We start from the raw sequence: 23,249 nt of genomic DNA, 5'->3' as shown, positions 1-23,249 counted from the left end.
GTACTTCTATCAAGAGTATTTCTCGTGTTAGAGGTTCTGCTGCTGTTCTTGCTGGGTTTCTTCCCAGTTACCTAGAGTGTGAGCAGGCATGTGTTCATACTCTGCACTTTAAAAATGTACACCAGATGTGTAAGCCTGTAAAAAATAGTTAAATCAACATGATTTCCTTGCCATTTATAGGACCACAGGTTGCTTTAACACCATGGGTGATTATGGAGTTTTGGATCTGGACCCTGGAAATTAGGGCTGATGTCCCCACTCAGCCATAAAATTAATTTGTTTTTACTTTTTGGACAGTGTCATTTCTCCATGGTGAAGCACTGTTGTTAGAAGGTCTTAAGACAGGAATGGGGAGAAGAAACAGCCCCACAACATCACGGTGGCATCAATAGTCTCACTGTTGAACTTCAACTTAAGTTGTGGAGCCTTCCAAGTTATAAAACTCTGCAGCTTAAGTTGAATGGTATATATTCTGATCAGACTTTAGGGAGTCCCATCACCCCACTATTTTTTAAGGAGTTGCTAGGGTGGGACACTGCAGGAGCAGAGATTGAGGAAGCTGATTTTGTAAAGAAAAAAAAGAATGAAATTGTGTTGGTCCTTCAACTGCACAAATAAGATTTCTCTGCTTTGCTGTTAAATTAGTATACCCATGCAGCTTTTTAAATTTATGTACATTATTCCCCCTCGCTTTAATTCAGGTTAGGTGGATACCCAGATGGCTAAGATAACAGGATTTGTGCTTTTAACAAGTCTGAGCCTGTATTGAAAGTTGGAAGAGCTGCCTGGAATGTTAAACACTGGGCAGAAATGGGGCATGCAGCGTCAGGGCAATCAGGCTTTTAATCACACTCCTGGTGGGGGGGTGTCACAGCGTTGAAAATGGCCCTGTCTCGTGCTTCTTGGGTCGCCTCACGCCTTGGATGAAGAAGCTGGGGGAGCAAGGTAGGCGAGCGATGTGCCCTCTCTCCACATTGTAAGTGCCGGGACCAGGGGTGGTGTCTGCAACCAAGGAAGAAAGTGGAAGAAGGTAACTGAATGGCAGTGGCCAGAACTGCGCACATAAATGTTTTGGGGCTCAGACTCAACAAGCAGGCATGGCAACAGCACCAACTGAAGCTTTTAACCAGCAGTCACTATAAAAAACGTTACCTCCTTGCAAAGGTTAGTCTGATTTCACCTAGCCTGTCTATTTGCTAAACAGAAAACTTCTGTTTAGCAAATAGACAGGGGAAGTGGGGAAACTTCTGCTGGTGCTTTTGGATTGCAACTTCCATCATCCCTGCTCATTGGTCATGCTGCCTGGGGCCGGTGGGAGTTGGAAGAAAAAAGGAACATCACACCACCATCTAAAAGTTTGCAGAAGTCATAAGAGCAGCACTACTGGATCAGGCCAAAAAGCCCGGTCTGGTCCAGCATCCTGTTCTCATGGTGGCTGATCAGATGCCTCTGGGAACCTGCAAGTGGGATCTGAGAGGAGCAGCACTGATTCTCAGCAACTGGCATTCAGATACATACTGCCTCTGACAGAACCAACTGCTGGGTGATGCTTCACTTACAATAAATAAATAAAATTTTATTTATACCCCGCCCTTCCCGGTTCAGAAAACCGGGCTCAGGGCGGCTAACAACAAATTTAAAACACTTAATTGTAATAAAACATAGAAGCAGCATAAAAGACAGTATAGAAGCATGAATAACAATAAAGTTCAAAAATCAATTTGGAGGAAATCCATCCAATAAACATTAGATAGTCAACAGGGCTAGCTGGCTGAATTAGTCCTACTTGGTAATCTTCATAAAAGGGGAGGGAGAGGAAAGAGAAATAAAAGATCAGGCTGAGTACAAATTAAAGGCCAGGCGGAATAGCTCTGTCTTACAGGCCCGGCAAAAGGAGGTTAAATCCTGAAGGGCCCTAGTCTCATGGGACAGCATTCCACCAGGTCAGAGCCATCACTGAAAAGGCCCTGGCCCTGGTGGAGGATAGTCTTGACTTCCTTAGGGCCCGGGACCTCTAAACTATGGTTCTTCATGGACCTTAAGGTCCTCTGTGGGGCATACCAGGAGAGGTGGTCCCATAAATAAGAGGGCCCCAAGCAACAAAGGGCTTTAAAGGTCAAAACCAGTACCTTGAACCTGACCCTAACTCCACCAGGAGCCAGTGCAACTGGTAAAGCACTGGGTGAGTATGCTCCCATGGCAGGGGCCCCGTGAGGAGCCTCACCGCAGCATTCTGCACCCACTGGAGTTTCTGGGACAGTTTCGAGGGTAGCCCCATGTAGAGCGAATTACAGTAAAGCCAGGAGGTGACTGTCATATGGATTGGTGTGGCCATCCATCAGCAGATAGAGCTGAGTGTCATCATAATGTTATGATGGCAGCAATGGTCAGGGGTACTGCTAACTCTTATTAATATTCAATCTCTGCCCCTTTATATACAGTCATACCTTGGAAGTCAAACGGAATCTATTCCGGAAGTCTGTTCAACTTCCAAAATGCTCGAAAACCAAAACGCAGCTTCTGATTGACTCCAGGAAGCTTCTGCAGCCAATTGGAAGCAGTGGAAGCCCCGTTGGATGTTTGGCTTCCAAAAGAACGTTCGAAAACCGGAACATTGTTCAGGAGCCAAAACGTTCGAGAACTAGGCTGTTTGACTTCCAAGGTAAAAGTGTAGGTGCGCAGCGCTCCCTCTCGCTGTTCTAGCTTCTGGCTTAGCCACGTGCAGCCTCTTCAGGGCAGGGGGAGCCGTCATCCCACTCACTGCGCAGAGATCCCTCTTGCTCTTCTGGCTTCTGGGATTCAGATTCCCCCCCCCCCCCCTTGTTTTCATCCTCCAAAAACTAGGTGCGTCTTATGGTCTGGTGCATCTTACAGAACGAAAAATACGGTAGTTAAAAGAGTGGTGGGAGGGAACCTGTTACCATTCCTCACCTTTCCTGGACCACTTGTGCATAGTGTTTCGTGCAGGGCTGATGATGATAGAGGGTGATCTAAACATCACATGTTTGTATGCACTTTCTGTGTTGTACCTATTGGGTGCTGGATCCATCATATTATCTAGGGAAGAGATAAGGGGTGAGAGAGAGAAGCCGGTCCAATTTGTGGTGCCAGATACTAATGGAGAGGGAAGGGAGAAGTTGGCATTGCCAGGCACTGACTTGAAGAGCTGCAACCCCGACAGAGACCCTCTTGGATATGCTTAGCATAGCTCCCCTTACTGTTACTGCCAGGATCAACTTATGCTGCTCTTGCCCACCCCCTTGTAGTGTTGAGTGGACCCAAGTGAAGAGGGCAAGTTAAATGGGCAGTGTAGATACCATATGTATTTATGAAACAAAAATTATATGCAGGCAACCCCTGTTGCACACATTCAAATAAAGCTTGACCCTACACATGTGCATACCTGCAGCCTGGAAGTGGCTGGAAAAGGGGACAGAAAGGGGTAGGGGCATAATGGGTGGAGCAGGTTTACATGCCTTCATGCATGGTCAGGAATGCAGCCCCCACACAAAATGGTATTGTTTGAACGTAGGAAAAACGCTAAATAGCTTACAAAAACAGTTTTAAAATGTTGAGGAATAAACAGTTAAAACCATGTACATAATTTAAAATACTGTAGTTAAAATTAACAGTAAGAGATTAGATCTTGTCAGCATCCATGTCTCTGGTCAGGCTGGCCTAAACAATAATGTTTTGAGCAGGTGGTAGAAAGAGTGCGACATAGGTGCCTGCCTGGTGTCAATAGGCAAGAAGTTCCAAAGTGGGTCCCATAACAACAAAAGAATTATTTTCTTGCAAGTGCAGAACAAATATGTGGCAGCTGTAACAATGTCAGATCTGCAAATTAAAGCGGTCAAATGGGTTTATATAGAGAAGGCAATGTGCAAGTAACTGGTCCCAAATGACTTGGCCTCGTAACAAATCTTGGAGCACAGGTGTTAGCTACTGGCAATGTCTCACTAAAAAGGGAGGAACCCTACCGAAGGCAAATTTCTGGTAAAAATCTGGAGTTTGCACTCAGCAAGTGCTCAGCTTCCTGACTGGCAATAAAGGGTGAGAATAGAGTCCTGGGGCACACCTTGACCCAGATAAGGATAATAGCTCCATTGGTAGAACATGAGACCCATAATCTCAGGGTCATAGTTTTGTGACCCATATTTGTAAAAAAAAATATTAAAAATTACATTGCAAGGATTTGGGCTAGATGACCCCCTGGATCTCTTTCAATGCTACAATTCTATGAAATAAATACCTCTTGATAAACTAAGGTACCCATTATGTTCTTACTTTTGCTGACAAGAGTGAACTCTCCCTTCTGTCCCATGGTGAAATGGGGGCTGTTTGGCAGGTTGGCTGGCTTGACATCCAGGGGCTGGCCGTAGTGGAAAGGAGAGGGCCACTGCAAATAACAGAGGGACAGCTGAGCTGCATGATCCTTCCTGGGGAGGGGGACCCACATGGTGGAGGGGCATAAAGGCTATATGACCAGTGAGACTCAACAGAGCTACATTTCCCAGAATGCTTTAACCATCAATCCTCCTTCCCAGGGAACTGTGGGAGTGGTAACTCTGTGACAGGGAGCAGGGGGCCTCCTAACAACTCTCAGCATCCTTAATGAACTACAGTTCCCAGGATTCCTTTGGGGAAGCCATGATATTCTAGTGCTTTAAATGTATGGTGCTAATAGCATCCTTGCCCAACTTTTGGTCCACAGATGCTCCCATTATCCCCAGGGATTGGCCCTGGTGGCTTGAAATGATGCTTAAAAGAATTCTATGGACAAATTCAAAGAGGATAAGGTTATCAATTGCTACTAACCATGACGGCTCTGCCCTGCCTTCCACGGTTAGAGGCAGTCATGTAACTGAGTTATGTGACACCCTGAGCCAAGGTGATATGTAACTTTACAATCTTTACAAGACATCTGAAATCAGCCCTGTATAGGGAAGTTATTTAATAATGTTACATTATGTTTTTATATATGTTGGAAGCTGCCCAGAATGGCTGGGGCAACCCAGTCAGATGCACGGGGTATTACTATTATACTAGAAGAAGAGTTTGGATTTGATACCCCGCCTTTCACTCCCATTAAGGAGTCTCAAAGCGGCTAACATTCTCCTTTCCCTTCCTCCCCCACAACAAACACTCTGTGAGGTGAGTGGGGCTGAGAGAAGTGTAACTGGCCCAAGGTCACCCAGCAGCTGCATGTGGAGGAGCGGAGACGCGAACCCGGTTACCCAGATTACGTGACTACCGCTCTTAACCACTACACCACACTGGCTCTCTACTATTAAATGCTAAAAGCATTTTAGCAGCAAAACCGCTAATCCCCCCCCCTTAAAAAGCCGTTTTTAGCCCTTAAAATGTCAATAGCGCTAATAGCGCTACTCCGTCAATGGGCTTGCTTCGCAAGAGGAAAAAACCGCAAGACGAAAATACCCGCGGAACGGATTCTTTTCGTCTTGCGAGGCACCACTGTACAACAAGGCCACCACTAGCATTTATACAGTATACGTCTTGCTACCTGATCTTTGCAACATGGAGACTGGCCCCGGGACCTGCATCTTTTGATTCTTTATATTACGCTTTATGGATATTTATGGAGTTATTTATTTATACCGTTATTTTATTTATGTTTTGCATGTTGTAAACTGCTTTGATGCACTTTTTGAAAGGGAGGGTTGTAAATATTCCATTGAATTAATGAATGAAGCATGTCACTGAATTATATGAATTGGGTGGGGCATAGCACAAAAGGGACACCCCCATGCGTGACACTTACATTGGTCTCGTTGCTAAAATCCACTTTCTTAATGAACGGGTTATTGCTCAAAAACCAAGACTTCTGCCAAGAACGCCGCCCTCCGCCCTCTGGAGAAACAGAACAGACAAGGTTGAGGCAGCATCAGTGTTGTCACAGAGCCTTGAACTTTGAACCAGGCCCCCAACTGTCATCCCAAGAGACTTGGGACCCAGCCTACATAGAGCCAGCCCAAGACACTTTGGCAGCTGAGGCAAACCACAAAATGGCATCCCCTCCCCAACCTGGGATGAAGAGGTGAGTGAACACTTACATCAGGAACATGTACAGTGGTACCTCGGGTTAAGTACTTAGTTCTGGAGTACTTAAGTACCTCGTTCTGGAGGTCCGTTCTTAACCTGAAACTGTTCTTAACCTGAAGCACCACTTTAGCTAACGGCGCCTACCCCTGCCTGACCACGATTTCTGTTCTCATCCTGAAGCAAAGTTATTAACCTGAGGTACTATTTTTGGGTTAGCGGAGTCTGTAACCTGAAGCGTATGTAACCCGAGGTACCACTGTATGATCTAGTTGATATTCCTGAGTTGCAAGGAGTTGGACTAGATGACCCCTGGGGGACTCTACAATTCTAAAGATCTACAGCAGGAAGGGGGGGGGGGAAAGCAGTGCCATCTGTTCACCAAGAGGCTGTTGTAGAGGCAGCTTTGAGGGTGGGGCTGCTGAGGAGACAGCAGATCTGGCCTCTATGAAGCATGCCACAGTTAGTGACAGCAGTGGCAGCAGAAGTGGGGTTGGATGATGCATTCCTTGGTGGCCACATCTGCTGCCCCTGTGGATCCTGAAGCGATTGCCTCATCTTGCCTCATAGGTGGGATGACCCTGACTCTACTCATGTAACAGGGTGAGGTGACAGAAAGCAGGGCATCCCCAGGCTGTTCCATTGCCGCATGCTGGTAGAATAAGCTATTCATTTGTTTTTTGTTACAGTAAGTCTATGTCACATCCTTTGCCATTGTGGCCCCCAGGAGGTTGCCTACTAGAAAATGTGGCCCTCAGGTTCCCCACTTCTTGGGGGAAAGTGTGACTTGTGAATATACAGTATCCAGAAAGTAGGCCTTAACAGTTGTAATCACACATGTTCTGCCCCCACAAGCGTCAGTTATTTAGGCAGTGCTTTTTTTCTAGGGGGACGCATACCTCTAACCATTTTGTGAATATAAGTTTGGCCTCATTGAGAGGCAGTATTTCAACATGAGTAGGAAAATGAGAGTACCTCTGAACATTTTTTTTTAGAAAAAAAGCACTTATATTAGGTAGAAGGAATAACAATGCTGCTCCTTTAAGAAAAAATACAGTGGTACCTCAGGTTAAGTACTTAATTCGTTCCAGAGGTCCGTTCTTAATCTGAAACTGTTCTTAACCTGAAGCACCACTTTAGCTAATAGGGCCTCCTGCTGATTTCTGTTCTCATCCTGAAGCAAAGTTCTTAACCCGAGGTACTATTTCTGGGTTAGTGAAGTGTATGTAACCTGAAGCGTATGTAAGCGTATGTAACCTGAAGCATATGTAACCCGAGGTACTACTGTAGTGCCTTTCCCCCTTTTTGAGACCTCAAGGCAGGTTGGGAAATGTAGGCACAACAATATGATAGTTTCTATTGGCTCTACCCAGAGCGAGAAAATTACCTCCCTTCTCAAAGTCTCAGCTGCAAGCATGCTAGCCCTAGGATTTCCCCTACCCTCTGCATTGGAGAAATTGCATCCAATAAGCCATTTTTCTTAGGAAGCTCTGCAAATTCATGCAACGCTGTAAATGAATAGCCTTATCTGTAACAACACACCAAGCAATATTGGTAGATAAAAACAATGAAGTTGTCTGTGGTAGAAAGGACGTAACTCAGACAGAAGAGTTTCTAATCCTAAACTAACTAACTAGCCAAGAGGAAACAAAGGCTTGTGCTTTTCTTCTCGGAGGATAGATCCAAGATGGCCTCTCAAAAATGTTGAAAACCTTTGGTCTAGTGGCCTAAACACAGACTATATTGATTCATGAATAGGTGGAAACTGAAAGAATGCTCTCTTAATCCCTTCCCTTCACTCGCACCTTTAGAAGGTGACTTCAACCCAAAGGTGTAGGATGGAGCACTGGTTTGCCGGAAGTTCACACTGCAGGCCGAGTAAGCTGCTGGCCCAGGGCTGTCCGTGTTCACTGCCATCGACAAGCGGCCTTCTGGGGATATGCGACCACCTGGAGCAAAGAGAAGATCATTCAGCTGATGCAGGTTGGGATCTGAATGCCCTGCAAGGAGGCTTCCTGGCTGCCCCTGCCCCAAGAGCCTGTCCTCCTGCCCCTATGCTTTTAACACAAGAATGCAAAATCCGTGGTCCTGCATATGTTGTTGGACTACAACTTCAGTAATCCATGAGCCTTGGCCATGTTTACTGGGACTGTTGGGAGTGGGAGAACAACCACATCTGGAGTTTCCCCAGCTCTGGACTACGATGCATGTGTTACATATTTGTACTCCATAAGGCCAGCTTCTTAGGCTGCTTGCTTTACCTACCATCAAAGTCCCTCAGCTCTATAAACAGGGCCTTTTTAATGGTGACCCTGTATTTTTGATCCTAAGAGAAATATGTGATGTTTGCCCTACCATGTTATCTGTTGCTGGTTTTACTGGTTACTTTTAAGCTGACCATGCCATGCAATAAATACAGTACTTGCTTCTGTCAGTCCTGCTGCAGGGCTTTGCAGATTTATCTACCCATCAAGGCAATAGGTATTGCAAGTGTCTAAAATAAGGAAGACAGAGAGGCCCTGAAATTGAGAGAGAGCGTGGCACAATCAGAGGCTGAGCAAGGAGGGTGTGGCCTGCCCCGGGTGACATCACCTACCCGACCGTCGCCGTGGGCGGTGCCCTCCAAGGACGCTTGAGGTGGCTGGCGCCCCTCCCCCCCCGGAGCCTTGCGGCACCCAGCAAATCCCCTGGGACATGTGTCCCACCCCCTGGGATGCTAGCCCCGCCCCCTGGGTGCATGCCACCCCGGGTGCCGGGGCAGCTAGTTCTGCCTCTGGGCACAATAGCTAGACTTGCAATGAGTAGACTTGCATTCAGAAATCTTCTCAGACATGAAATGCAATGGTTCATCTTTGGTGAGTTACTGTCTCTCAGTCTAATCTACCTTGCAAGGTTGTTGTGAGCTAAAATGTGGATTTTGTTAGTTCAGACTGTTGACATTTGTCTGTCTCAGGAGACTGGAGAAGTGTGCCTTTAGGGATGAAGTGGAACTGTTGGAAGGTTACAGTGCCTGCTGCGGCTGTAGAGACCAATACGGGAAAGACAGGTCTTCTTGCTACTGGGGCAGACGGAGGCTTCTAGTTGCCAATTCTACCTTACAGAATTACATTGAAATTGCACTATTGGTTTCCCTATTGGGCACCCACAAACCAAAGGGGAGAAAGCCTTGGATTGCTCTTTTCTGTCTCTCAGACCTCCTTCCTACTTACTGCTCTGCTTTCCGAACTTAATTTCTGGGAGGAACGGTGTTGAGCTAGATTCCCTGCTCAGGCGACCTCTGAGAACAAAACACAAGCAACAAATGAGGAGAGGCTGTCCCAGCAGCTGGAAATGGAAGGAAAAAGTAAATGCCACTACTGGTGCCAGTAGTGGGCGAAATCAGGCATTTGCTGGATCCCACCATTTTATTTAGCTATACTGAAATTTATTCCCTATACTCCTGACACTCCTTATGTAAGCACATAAGACAAGCCCAGATGGATCAGACCAAAGGCCCATCTAATCCATCACTTTGTTCTCACAGAGGCCAACCAGATGCTTGTGGGAAGCACTCCGGGCTATTGCCAACATTTAAAAAAAAGAATTGTAGCACAGTAAAAACAAATAGAAATAGAAAGAATGCATCAATATTATTTGCACTCAGGCATCCAGTTGGCCACTGTGCTGCAGGATGGGGCAGAGGCAAAAGAGGCTAGTTTCTGCACAAACACCCCCCCCCCCCATCCTCCATTCAGGCAGGCAAGAGGCATGATCAGAGTTCAAGGACACATTCCACCCAGGCAAAATCCCTGCAGGTGGGTGCGATGCAGGGCTATTGAGGGAGGGTATGGGGAGGGTATTTGTGGCATGTGGGGAGTCTTGGGGGCCATAGAAAGAGGCCTCAGGGGCTGTGTGTGACCCCTTAGCCCTGAGGTTCCCCATTCCAGGACTAGATGGACTGTTGGTTCTGGTCCAGCAAGACTAATCCATCCCATTTTAACTTAATGGGGTTAGGTGCGAATCTGGCCTTGCGGGGCATGCAGTAGGGGATAGTGGCAAGTGCCTGAGGCCTTCTCTGCCTGCATTACCGGTACAAATGGTGGTGCCTCTTTAAAAGCAACTGAGATTTGGTGTTCCTTTTCTGGCTGGTGTCCAGGTACATCTGGGCCATGAACTTGATGTGTTTCTGCTGGAACTCCATTTTCCACAGCTGGGCAATGTTGACTCTCCCCATGCTTCCCCTCCGGCAGAATGGTTGCTGCAGGTTGTGTGACATCAGTGGGTTCTCTCATTCCACGGCTCCATGCGTTCTGTGCTGTTTCATGGTGGTGTCTGTTTTCCCCAAGGGTGGGGAATAGATGAGGCAGGGCGGTCCAGCTAGGTGCAGACCTATGATCAACAGAGGTTGGTTCTTTTGGGCTAATGGGGGGTGGGTGGTCACTGTTCTACTAACCCCAGTCTTCCCCCAGCCACCTGCCTGCCTTCTTGCTTAAAACCAGCCCAGGAGGTAACACTGGCTGCCTGTTTCCTCCTCAGGTTCAGTGTTGCCATTGCAGGAAGGAGGACGGGGCAAAACTATAATTTAGGCCTCATTCACATCTTACACTGTGATATCATATTAAATGTTTCCCTCAAGGAATTCAGGGGACTGTAGTTTTATAAGGATGCTGAGAGTTTATTGAAGACCCCCCTCTGAGAACCATTCTGAGAAATTGCTTTTAATTCACTCTTTATTGGTTTTCTATTAATTCAAAATATACAAAGTCAGTCACAAAACATTTTGTTGCATGGTGTTAATGATTTAAGGGGGTGGGTTAAGCACCTAATCCCTAGAAATTAATAAATGCTGGGATTTTGATTATTTGGGACATGAAGGGAGAATGCAAGCTGCAGAGGAATTCCTATGGCTGGAAATATAGAGAACAATTGAGGGACATTAACAATATAAGAGAACTCCTTCACCCTTACCCTGAGGTGTAAACAGAGGCTGGGGGTTTGGAAGGTTGACAGGGTAACTGCTCTGGGAGCAAGGGTGGCTGGGAGGAAGGAGGAAGAACAGCTGAGATCCATCTTGGGCAGGCTGGCTGAAGGCTGGCTGCTTTGCTGTGGGGTACCAGCCCCTCTTGGAAGGACCCACTTGGCAGAGAGAGGGGCAGACAGCCAACTTTTGTAACAATATATACAAAATATAACAGAATCTAAAATTTAAACTGGATCTCAGTAGGATATGGTATTAACTACTGAAAATTGCAGCTCTGTAAGGGTAATAGGGGGTCCCTTAACAACTCTCAGCATCTAACAAAGCACAGCTCCCAGAATTCTTCAAACATAGTGTGTTGAAAAAGAAAGGAATCTGTGTGCAAGTTGGATTGAATTTGGAAGAAAAATATTTCAAGCTCCTTACAACAACTCTGTAAAAATAATGGAAAAAGAAAATCTGGAAATTTGAATTTTTGGACCATTGAGCGCTAAAGTTAGTGGGAGGTGGTCGCTTTCGGTGTTATGTCCCACTTGAAACTTCGACACAGAGTTATAGGCGAATCTCGATATCAGAATATAGTCTATCACACTTCCTCCCATCTTTGAAAAATGGGTATACTCCCCTGGGCGATCCTCTTCCCTACTACCGTTTAATATCATCAGCTCCCTTCTTTATGCGACTGGGCTAGACATAGCCCCGATAAATTACATTTATTATCTTTAGAAAGTCGTGAAACGCCTTCTTCGGTTGGGCTTTCAGGGTCCTGAATCTGATTATATTGGCTGTGAAGATTGTTATCATCAGTTCCCATACGGGCGTTGAAATCCCCCCCGATTATGATCGGTGTAGAAGGGTGGGAAGATTCTATGGACTCTAGGAATGCCTCTAACTCTGCCCAGTTAGCTTTCACTATAGATTTTTTTTGGCAGGGGGGCAGATAGACATTGACCACTACCAGTGCATCTCTCTTAAATTTGAGTAGGACTGCCGTGGCTAGTGAATTGCAGTTTGGGAGGGCTTTTAAGGAATGTTCAAGCTCTGTGGAGATGAGACTAGCTAGACCTCCACTAGGCCTACCTCCCCTCACAGATGGAGTAGCAAGTAGGGAGTGGCAAGAATACCCATTGAACAGAATGGGGTCGCTGTACCAGGTCTCCTTCAGGAGGATGATATCGAATCGCTTAAGAAACATTGCAAATTGTTGATTGTTTTTCTTAGTGCGCCATCCTGCAATGTTCCAGGACAGCAGCTTTAATTCTCTGTCCCTCCATGGTGTAGGTTTGTTGGGTCCACGGCGTCCAGTGACCCCCCTTTACATCTAAAAAACCACTCCCATTAAGTTTGTCAATAGGCATCTGCTGTATAAGGGAATGATATGCTCTTGGGGACTTAAGGGGGTGGTTTGGGCTTGGGGGAGTAGCTATTTCATTTGGGGAGAGTTTAAGATAGTTGAACCAGGTACTCGGAGAAGTGACAGTCTGTTTTAGTTTTGCCTTACCATACACCAGCGGGGGCTGCGATTGGTCTTCCGAATCTACACATTTAAAGGCGCCTCCCACCGTCCTCTTGTCCACTAGGCACTTGGGGGATATAGGCCGTGTGTGTGAGCCTTCCGTAGTCTCAACATGGGCCACCTTTTTGGTCAGTCTGCTTCTCAGGGTGTCCAGTCTAACCAAGATTTCCTTTTGGGCTGGCGTCTGTAGTGACCAGAACCGATTTATTAAGGCATGTTCTTCTATGGAGAAAGAGTCCTCTCTGTCGTTCGAATGAAGTTGAGTCTCAATAGGAGCTTTGTTTTCCTGCTGATGCACTAAGCTCTGGTTTTGCTGGTTTTGTTGCATGTGCACTCTATCGTTTTGTTCCTCTGTTCCTGGTCTCCCTTCCCCCTTGGCTGCCAGTAGGGAGGTTAGCGGGGCTCTGTTTTCAAAGATTCTTAATAAATCTATTCCTTTCTTTGAGAATAGATTTCTTGTTCTAAAGATAAAGTTGACCAGATTATAATCTGTAAAAGTGATCAGGGCGCGGACTGAATGTCCATCTTGATATAGGTAGTCTATACTGGTCCCTATTCCCTGGTCCTGAATGGGATAACTGTGCCCCTGAAGGACCAGGTGCGCAGCCTGGGAGTCATTTTGGACTCACAGCTGTCCATGGAGGCACAGGTTAAATCCGTGTCCAGGGCAGCTGTGTACCAGCTCCATCTGGTACGTAGGCTGAGACCCTATCTGCCCGCGGACTGCCTTGCCAGAGTGGTGCATGCTCTGGTTATCTCCCGCTTGGACTACTGCAATGCGCTCTACGTGGGGCTACCTTTGAAGGTGACCCGGAAACTACAACTAATCCAGAATGCAGCGGCCAGACTGGTGACTGGGAGCAGCCGCCGAGACCATATAACACCGGTCTTGAAAGACCTACATTGGCTCCCAGTACGTTTCCGAGCACAATTCAAAGTGTTGGTGCTGACCTTTAAAGCCCTAAATGGCCTCGGTCCAGTATACCTGAAGGAGCGTCTCCACCCCCATCGCTTTACCCGGACACTGAGGTCCAGCACCGAGGGCCTTCTGGCGGTTCCCTCACTGCGAGAAGCCAAGTTACAGGGAACCAGGCAGAGGGCCTTCTCGGTAGTGGCGCCCTCCCTGTGGAACGCCCTCCCACCAGATGTCAAAGAGAACAACAACTACCAGACTTTTAGAAGACATCTGAAGGCAGCCCTGTTTAGGGAAGCTTTTAATGTTTGATGTATCACAGTATTTTAATATTCTTTTGGAAGCCGCCCAGAGTGGCTGGGGAAACCCAGCCAGATGGGCGGGGTATAAATAATAAATTATTATTATTATTATTATTATTATTATACTGTCTATGTCGGTTGCTTTAACTGCCCCAGGTAGAATGTTGTTTATTATAGTCAGCAGGTGCCTCACGCGGTCTGTCCCTGGGCGAGGACCCAGTGGTTTTGGATAGTTCGTGAATACCATCTTTTCCGGGCTTAGGACCAGGATCCATTCTTTCTTTCTACTGGGGGCTTGGAGTTCCCGCAGGTTTCCGTCTATATTGGAGATCCCCAACTTACTTCTGTTTGCCGTTGCTACAGGGATCCTAGGTGGGTTCAAGGCAGGAGCATCCAGCTGTAGTTTGGTTGCTTTTGTCAGCCTGGGTGAACATAGGGGGAGAACAGCCATGGGGGGGCTTATTTCTTTGTATGTACTTGGGGAATTATTTTCACATATGGGGAGGGGTTTGGTCTTTGGCGAGTCGATCTCCCTTGTCAATCTCTTTGGTGCCCTGAGCTTTGATTTTTTTTGTGGGTATAGGAGGTGATGATAATAAGTTGAAGAGTTTCTGCCACTGTTTTTTACTGATGTATTGGGTTTTTCTAGATGGCTTAAATTTTTTGATGTTTTTAGTTTTCTTCGTCTTGGGTTCCAGTTTTCTTGTGCGTGAGTTCTTTTTGGGTGGTATGTAGATTCTAGCATCTGAGTCCAGGGTCTGATCTGTGGCTCTTTTTGCTTGTTTGAAATTCTCCACAAGCGTCAGGAGTAGGCCATTTGTTACTGCTAGGAAGTTTTTTATATTGTAGAGGTCTGTGCGTATCTGATCTATTTGATCGTGTAACTGGTCACCCCTCTCTTCTATACTGTTGGCATTCGCTGTAGGCTGAGGGTCTTGCTGGTTTTCCCTGAGATTCTGAGTTGATTTTTGGTGCTTGAGGTCATTGGGGTTGGGGGAATTGGTCATCCAGGCGTTCTCAGCTAGGTCCAGTTCCTGCGCCCAGCTCCTGGAAGAATTTGGTCTTTTGTGCTCAGTTTGTAAGTCTTTGTGTTGTATTGACCAATCCAGCACAGTAGGGGCAATTTCTTTTGGAGTGCTCTCGTGCTGTGGATTCTTATTCCTTTCTTTATGGGGGAAGTAATTGGTGATTTTACTTTGCTTCCTTCGGGGCTCCGACTCCCCCTGAAATTATATTGGTGCAATTCCCAGGTCCATATAGTTCTTTCTTGTAAGGACCATGTTGAGCGTGGAAAAAGGTAATTGAGAGCAGTTTGCTGGAATCTCTTAGTCCTGGGTTTTTTGGCTTCACTTGGCTCAATCACAAGACGGATTATGTTTATCTTCCAGTTCCCCACCTTCAAAAGGTGGGGAGGGTTGTTTTACAAGCAAGATTTCATGCTAACGCTTCTGTCCTGTGGTGCCTTCCCCCTTATATTTGCGAGCAGAAATACCGAGGCTGTCTCCAGTACCCTCATCACCCTCAAAGAAGTTATAAATGACTAATAAATCAGGATGGTTTACTGCAGCAAAGTAATAGGGCTTGTGCCAGGAGATAAAATGAAGCAGAACTTGCCTTCAGTATCAGCCGCTCCTTATTTCTCGGCGTCCTTCGTCTTTTTCCTTTGTAGATTAGTTTACAAATTCCTTTGTATATTAGTTAAGGAACAGCTGCCAAATGTTGTAGATAAAATACTGAGGCCGATAAAAGCTAAATAAAAACTGATAAAACTAATTAAAACTGATAAAACTAATAAAAACTGCACAACTGCTGCGGAGCTCAAGTCAATGCTTCCACTAATGACCATCTGCTTTTGGAGTTCCCTGATAACATTGAGGAACACTGAACCAATCTAAAAACATCCATTACTGCAGCCTGTGAACAAACTATTGGATACCAATCCAATAAACACCAGTACTGGTTTGATGAGAATGACAGTGAGATTGAATGCATGATTGACAAGAAAAGGAAGGCCTTGCAGAGCTGGCAAAGAGATAGAAACTGTGCCACTAAGAAAAAAAAGCTATGCTAAGGCTGAGGTTCAAAGAAGAACCTGAGAACACCTGGTGGATTAAAAAAGCTCAAGAAATCCAGCACTTAGCCGACTCTCATGATGCATAGAGTTTCTTTAAAGCCACAAAGACCATCTATGGGTCAGTAAATCATGGAATATGCTCTCCAGACGGTACCACACTTCTAAAAGATAAAGAAGCTATTGGACAGCACTGGAAAGAACATTACCAGCATCTCCTAAGCCATAACTCCCCCATAGCTGCTGATGTCCTCTCACAAATTCTCCAAAAACAAATTAGAGATGAGCTTGCAGTATCTCCAAATCTGGGAGAGCTGTGTACAGCTATTAACCAAATGAAAAACAACGAAGCCAGCGGACCTGAAGGAATACTTGCCGAAGTCTTCAAAGTGGACGGAATTGAACTTACACAACTTCACAAGCTAATGGGAGAGAGACATCCCAGCAGACTTTAGGGATGCCAAAATTATCAATCTCTTTTAAAAAGGTGACAGAACGAATTGTGGGAACTATCGAGGCATCTCCTTATTAGCTGCAGCCGGCAAAATTCTTGCAAGGATCTTAGCAAACCATCTCTTAACAATATCTGAAGCTACCCTTCCTGAATCCCAAAATTATTTTAGACCTTCTAGGGGTCTAAAATTTTCACTGCTTGACAGCTTCAAGAAAAATGCAGAGAGCAAAGCCAATCTCTGTATATGGTGTTTATTGACCTAAGGCCTTTGACACTGTAAATCGTAATGCCCTATAAGCTGTCCCTCTGAAAATTGGCTGCCCAGATAAATTTGCGAACATAATTCGGCTCTTCCATGATAATATGACAGCAATAATTGCAGATAACAATGGCTCTCAAGGTGAACCATTCACAGTGGGGTCAGCTGTTAATCAGGGTTCTGTTATTGCCCCAACTCTATTAATTATTTTCATTGCCATGATCTTACACTTTGTTGAAGGGAAACTCCCCTCCGGAGTAGATGGAAAGCTCTTTGAGTAGGCTGAAAACAAAGTGTAAGGTTACCTTAACTTCTGTCACAGAGGAGCTTCAGTATGCTTATGACAAAGTAATGTGTGCATGCTCAGAGGATGACCTCCAAACCATCCTAAATATCTTTGCAGAAGATTATGAAAAGCTTGGCCAGTCACTCAACATCCAAAAAACCAAAGTGCTGCACCAACAAGGACAAAACAACCCCTCTGCAGCACAATAAATCCAAATCAATGGTGTAACGTTGGAAAGTGTCTATCACTTCTCCTACCTGGGCAGTTAAATTTTCACAAGGGCAGACTGGTGATGAAATCCAGCATCGCCTGAGCTCTGTGAATGCAGCTTTCTTCTAACTGAAGTGCAGTGTTTGAGGACTGGGACATTCGCAGAGAAATAAAAATGCTTGTTAAAAAGCTCTTGTGTATGCTTGTGAAACGTGGACCACATATAAATGCCATCTCCAACTGCTCAAAAGATTCCATCAACGCTGTCTCCAAAAAATTTAAACATAACTTGGGAAGACAGGCAAATGAATGGCAGTGTACTGGATGAAGCAAAGATCACCAGTGCCGAAGCAATGGTTCTTCGTTGGACTGGTCATGTTGTGTGGATGCCTGATTATCATCTTCCAAAGCAACTACTCTATTCTGAACTTTAAAATGGAAAGCGTAATGCTGGTGCTCAACAAATGAGGTTTAAAGACTGTCTCAAGGCAAATCTTAAAAAATGTAGTATAAACACCAACAATTGGGAAACACTTGCCTGTGAGTGCTCTAATTAGAGAACAGTCTATACCAAAGGTGTCATGGGCTTTGAAGACACTCAAACTCAGGACGCAAGGGAGAAACATGCTAAGAGGAAGGCACACCTGGCAAATCCACACCGTGGTCAACTCCCGCCCGGAAACGTATGTCCCCACTGTGGAAGGACGTGTGGATCCAGAATTGGCCTCCACTGTCACTTACGGACTCACTGTTAAGACCGTATTCATGGAAGACAATCTTACTCAGCTACAAAGAAGAAGAAGGTGGGGATCCCAGGACTAGGTCAGAGACAATGTGCTGGAGAGGAGTCTCAATGAAGAGTTCTCAACCAAGCATCTATTTTTCTTTATTATTTTTAAAAACTTATTTATTGATTTTTCACAAAAAAAAACACCTTACAAATGTTAACTTAAACTGTAATTTACCGGTACTTTATGTATTTTCTTCCCATCCTCCCCTTACATGGTTTCCATATTTACCCATCTATATCTATATATCTATATATCTATTCCAATTATAAAGAAATAAATTGATACAAAGGAAAAGGGTGTGTGTGAGGTGGAGAACAACGATGCATATAAAAAAGAAAATGATATTTAAAAATGCAATATAATATAATCTCATACATTCTTACATAAATTGATAGTTATTTACCCTTGAATGTGGCTTATTTCTCCTATACTATTCAATACATTCATTTCAACCTCCTCTCTCTTTTAAGCCTGATAGCACCCTCTCTAAGATCAAGGAGTTTGTTGTATGTGCCCCAGTTCTTGTTCACATTTAATTTATTGACTGGCCCTGCTTCAACGGGGGACACCCACCATGGTGACTTTTTCCCCAGGACATTTTTCAGTCTTGCCCAAACACTATATAAGTTCTTCTGTAGAACACGGTTGAGGAAGCTGTTGCTCATACTTCAAGTCCTTCTTGCGTTTTCACCTCGCTGTAGTAAATACTCAGTAAAAAGTGTCTAATCCCCAAAGTCACCATAAGGGTGTGGATTGAGGTTGCAGACGGCGTCTCTGCTGAGCCTCCTTCCCGGGCAGATGACATTCTTGTGTGGGTCTTCTTGTTTCCAGAGGCCTCCTCCCAGGCTCCAGCCGATAGGCCGCCATTTTCCAGCGTGGATTCATCGTTTCATGCAGGAAAGACAGAAAGGAGGTTCTGTTAGAAGGGTACTGAATATCAGTAACGTTAGACCCTCTTGTTGCTCCAGAAATTATCACCGCTGATGGTGAATGTTAAGTTGTGGGCGAACATATCAGACGACACAGCGATTCTTCCAAAGCAGCTCTTTATTTGTAAGCTGGAACAGAACTGACTGAGGAGCTCAGTCAGCCTGCTTATATAGAGCTCCAGAACAATGTAACTGTTGCCATTTCCCAAAACTATCCAATCACTGAACGTCACTTTCGATCCCAAAACTATCCAATCACTTTCGATTTGCATAACTATCTACAGTATCCCCCTGCTGGCCCAGGGTGAGAACTTCAGTACCTAATACCCCTCCCCACCGAGATAAGGCGTTAGTTACAATCCGTAATAGTTTCCTTATATACAGCACTACACGTAATGGTTCAATTAGGCACAAAAGCAATATCGGTTACATTTCACATACTTAGACCAACAGTGATACATGTCCAACAACATAGTCCTTTAAATAAGTTGGGCACTTGGAAACTGCCAGACCGCCGGGGACTGGTAGCCAAGTCCGGGGGGCCACACAATTCTTGCTGAGGCTGTGGTGCGACCCTAAGTGGCGTTGAAACCAAGTCCCCTGAATCCGCTGCTGTGGGTGGAGCCTCCGCAGGTGGAGTGGTCTGAGCCTGTGGTAAGTCTGACAGACCCTCTGAAGTGGCTTGGTTCGGCTCCACGCTGGTAGTTTGCAAGAGAGGTGGAGCCTCACAATCTGTAAGTGTTTCTTCCGGAGCCACAAGCGCAGTTGGGAGCACCACGGTAGTGTCCAAGTCCTCAAACCTGCACCTAAGATGGTCTATGTGCCGGCGCCACAAGCGTCCGTCTTCAAGTGCCACCTGGTACGAGTGAGGTCCAGTGACTCCCACTACTGTGGCTGGCACCCAAGGAATGTCCCCCACATAGTTCCGGGCAAAGACCTGGTTTCCCGGAACAAATGACCGTGGCGCGTTGGCACAGCCTGGCGGTTCGGCCACGGCAAAGTCCGGGTGCAGCCGGTTGAGCAGTGACCTGAGGCGGCAGCCCATAAGCAGCTCAGCAGGACTCCGCCCTGTGGCCGCATGGGGGTGATGTGTTGCACGAACAAGTATTCGGCGACCCGCTTGTGCCAATCTCCCTGATCCAGGCGCGCCAGTGCCTCTTTTGCCGAGTGCACCATCTTCTCCGCTTGCCCGTTGCTGGATGGATGAAATGGTGCCATTAGGGCATGGCGGATGCCCAGTCCCAAAAGATACCGCTCAAAAGTGCCTGATGTGAACTGCGGTCCGTTGTCGGAGACAAGGACATCAGGACACCCATGCGTCGCAAGAGGCCTCGCAGCACTCGGATGACGGCCTTGGTAGTGTTGGAGGGCATCAGGGCCACCTCCAGCCATTTGGAATAGGCGTCCACCACTACCATAAAGGTCCGGCCATGAAAGGGGCCGGCCAAATCGATGTGCACCCTCGACCAGGGTGTCTTGGGCATCTCCCAGGTGTGTCCCTTAGCTGCCGGTGGTGCCGGCCTCGATTCTTGGCACGCTTGACAGGCGGACACCTAGGAAGTGATGGGCCACCAGACGTAACACTGAGCCAACGCCTTCATTTTGACGATTCCTGGGTGGCCAACATGCAGTGCCTCCAGGACACGTTGACAGAGTCTTTGGGGAATCACGACGCGGTCTCCCCTCAGCAGACAGCCGCGATGAGCCAAGAGTTAATGTTGTCTGGTTGTGAACGGTTGGAATTCCGATGCAAAAGGCCCTTGTGGCCACCCCCTTCACACTCAGTTGAGCACACGGCTGATGGTGCGATCCTGGGCAGATGCGGAGGCCACAGTGGCAGCCGATACAGGCGCTGCCAGAAGATCCTCAATCAGGAGGAGCGATGAAGCAGGAGCTGGGTCTTCCACAAACGCTGGAAGAGGGCAACGGCTGAGGGCGTCGACATGGCCCACCGATTTCTCCGGGCGATGGATGAACCGGTAGTGGTAGGCAGCCAGGAAAACAGTCCATCGCAGCATGCGTGGCGAGAGGACTGGTGGAGTTGGTCGATCACCAGCGAGGAGGCCCAGGAGCGGCTTGTGGTCAGTAATGAGGTCAAAAGTCCTGCCGTAGAGGTATTCATGGAACCTCTTCACTCCAGCCACAAGTGCCAGTGCCTCCTTGTCGAGCTGGCTGTAATTCCGTTCCGTCGGAGATAGCGTCCTGGAAAAGTAGGTGAGTGGTGCTTCTCTTCCATCTATACCACCTATACATCATTTTAAACAAATCCTTTTTTAAGGTCATGGATGCGGTAAATTTTATTCCTAAATTCCATAGTCATCCATTTCTCATATTCGATATTATATCGTAGGTCCATTGCCCAGGGAGTCTTCTCTTCTCATGAGGTGGCCAAAGTATTGGAGCCTCAGCTTCACGATCTGTCCTTCCAGTGAGCACTCAAGGCTGATTTCCTTAAGAATGGATACGTTTGCTCTTCTTGCAGTCCATGGGACTCTCAAGAGTCTCCTCCAGCACCATAATTCAAAAGCATAAATTCTTCAGCGATCAGCCTTCTTTATGGTCCAACTCTCACTTCCATACATCACTACTGGGAAAACCATGGCTTTAACTATACGGACCTTTGTTGGTAAGGTGATGTCTCTGCTTTTTAAGATGCTGTCTAGGTTTGCCATCACCTTTTTCCCAAGGAGCAGGCGTCTTTTAATTTCTTGACTGCTGTCACCATCTGCAGTGATCATGGAGCCCAAGAAAGTAAAATCTCTCACTGCCTCCATTTCTTCCCCTTCTATTTGCCAGGAGGTGATGGGCCCAGTGGCCATGATCTTCATTTTTTTGATGTTGAGCTTCAGACCATATTTTGCGCTCTCCTCTGTCACCCTCATTAAAAGGTTCTTTAATTCCTCCTCACTTTCTGCCATCAAGGTTGTGTCATCTGCATATCTGAGGTTGTTGATATTTTTTCCGGCGATCTTAATTCCAGTTTGGGATTAATCCAGCCCAGCCTTTCGCATGATGAATTCTGCATATAAGTTAAATAAGCAGGGAGACAATATACAGCCTTGCCATACTCCTTTCCCAATTTTGAACCAATCAGTTGTTCCATATCATTCTAACTGCAGCTTCTTGTCCCACATAGATATTTCTCAGGAGACAGATAAGGTGATCAGGCACTCCCATTTCTTTAAGAACTTGCCATAGTTTGCTGTGGTTGACACAGTCAAAGGCTTTTGCATAGTCAATGAAGCACAAATAGATGTCTTTCTGGAACTCTCTAGCTTTCTCCATAATCCAGCGCATGTTTGCAATTTGGTCTCTGGTTCCTTTGCCCCTTCGAAATCCAGCTTGCAATTATTACATAATTGTCTTTAAATAGATTTATATTCTTTGGAGATAACCATATACCTAAATATTTAACTTTCTTTACCACCTTGATTTCCATTTCCTTCTGTAGTTGGTCTATTAATTCCTCGTTCATATTTTTAACCATCATTTTTGTTTTAGCTTTATTAATTTTAAATCCTGCTAGAAATCCAAATTCTTCAGTTATTTGCAGCACTACTATCCCTCTCATTTGGGGTTCTTGTAATGTTAAAACTAGGTTGTCGGCAAAAGCCTTCAGCTTATTTTATTCCTAATTTTATTCCCATAACAGCTTTTTTATGGTTTATCAGTGTGTATATATTACTCTTGTTAATTGTTTTATTTTTATTATTTTTATTATTTGTTATTATGAATTTTGTGCACTGATTATTTTTATTATGTATTTTGTACTTCATATATTGTAACCTCCCATGCAGTTTTGTGCTATGGCTATGATGTTCAGTAGAGGATCATAACTAACCTCTACTGGGTTGTTGGGAAGATGAAATGGGATAACTCTGTGCAAACCTGCAAACAAAGCAAAGTGACCTTACCAGACGCAGTCTATTATGTAATGTGCAATCCAGAAAGCGGTTGTTCCATAATACGCACATGGGCAGCCAGACCACAGGAGCTTTCAGCCAGCATCTTCAGGCATTCCTCCCCCAGTTCCCTGGAGAGGTCGGCTAGCTCTACCGGGTGTATCAGCTCTGCGAGGACATCAGCTTTTCACAAGTATGTCACCAGATGCCAAGGAAATAAACAACTATCTGACTTTTAGGAGACATCTGAAGGCAGCCCTGTTTAGGGAAGTTTTTAACGTTTAGTTTTCTTGCATTTTTAACACCCTGTTGGAAGCCACCCAGAGTGCCTGGGGAGGCCCGGCCAGATGGGCGGGGTATAAGTATTATTATTATTATTATTATTATTCTGCATAAGGGAGGAAATCTAGCAGTAAGCGGCCACCGAACCAAAGGGTCCTATACAAAGGAGAGAATCTTTTCAAAGATCTGAAAAGTCCAACAGTTTTTCTTTTAGCACAGACCCTTCACCATTCTGCCTGCAAACAGTGCTTGGCTGTGATTCAAATATAAATCCCTTCCTCTCCCTCTGAGCATCACTTGCCATGTCAGAGTCCAAA

The 23,249-nt window shown here is 45.8% G+C and overlaps 2 protein-coding genes across 2 annotated transcripts in view; both read right to left on the bottom strand.

Annotated features, from left to right (window-relative positions):
- The window catches only part of LOC310669651 (E3 ubiquitin-protein ligase RNF183-like), a 172,787-nt gene that overhangs the window by 48,411 nt on the left and 101,127 nt on the right, over positions 1–23,249 (bottom strand). The window lies entirely within an intron of this gene.
- On the bottom strand, positions 826–10,318 carry STPG3 (sperm-tail PG-rich repeat containing 3). The gene is made up of 7 exons (XM_083424015.1): positions 10,128–10,318; positions 9,270–9,337; positions 7,866–8,009; positions 5,783–5,871; positions 4,288–4,399; positions 2,932–3,057; positions 826–1,002 (listed from the first exon to the last, which is right to left on the bottom strand). Exons 1-7 carry the CDS (start codon positions 10,313–10,315, stop codon positions 869–871), a joined length of 861 nt encoding a protein of 286 aa, XP_083280141.1. The 5' UTR covers positions 10,316–10,318; the 3' UTR covers positions 826–868.

This window comes from Podarcis tiliguerta, assembly GCF_965153285.1.
Source record: "Podarcis tiliguerta genome assembly, chromosome: Z".
Taxonomy (NCBI): Eukaryota; Metazoa; Chordata; class Lepidosauria; order Squamata; family Lacertidae; genus Podarcis; species Podarcis tiliguerta.
The sequence above is the reverse complement of the archived record's forward strand: the minus strand, read 5'-3'. Positions and strand labels throughout refer to the sequence as shown.

What these genes read in the sequence shown, in the direction of transcription:
- STPG3 (XM_083424015.1), bottom strand. Translation starts at nt 10,315, where the DNA reads ATGTCACACAACCTGCAGCAACCATTCTGCCGGAGGGGAAGCATGGGG. An exon ending in GTTGAAGTCACCTTCTAAAG is followed by an intron (nt 5,872 to 7,865) that starts GTGCGAGTGAAG and finishes CTGTTTCTCCAG; the next exon opens with AGGGCGGAGGGCGGCGTTCT. An exon ending in GCACAAGTGGTCCAGGAAAG is followed by an intron (nt 1,003 to 2,931) that starts GTGAGGAATGGT and finishes CCTTGGTTGCAG; the next exon opens with ACACCACCCCTGGTCCCGGC.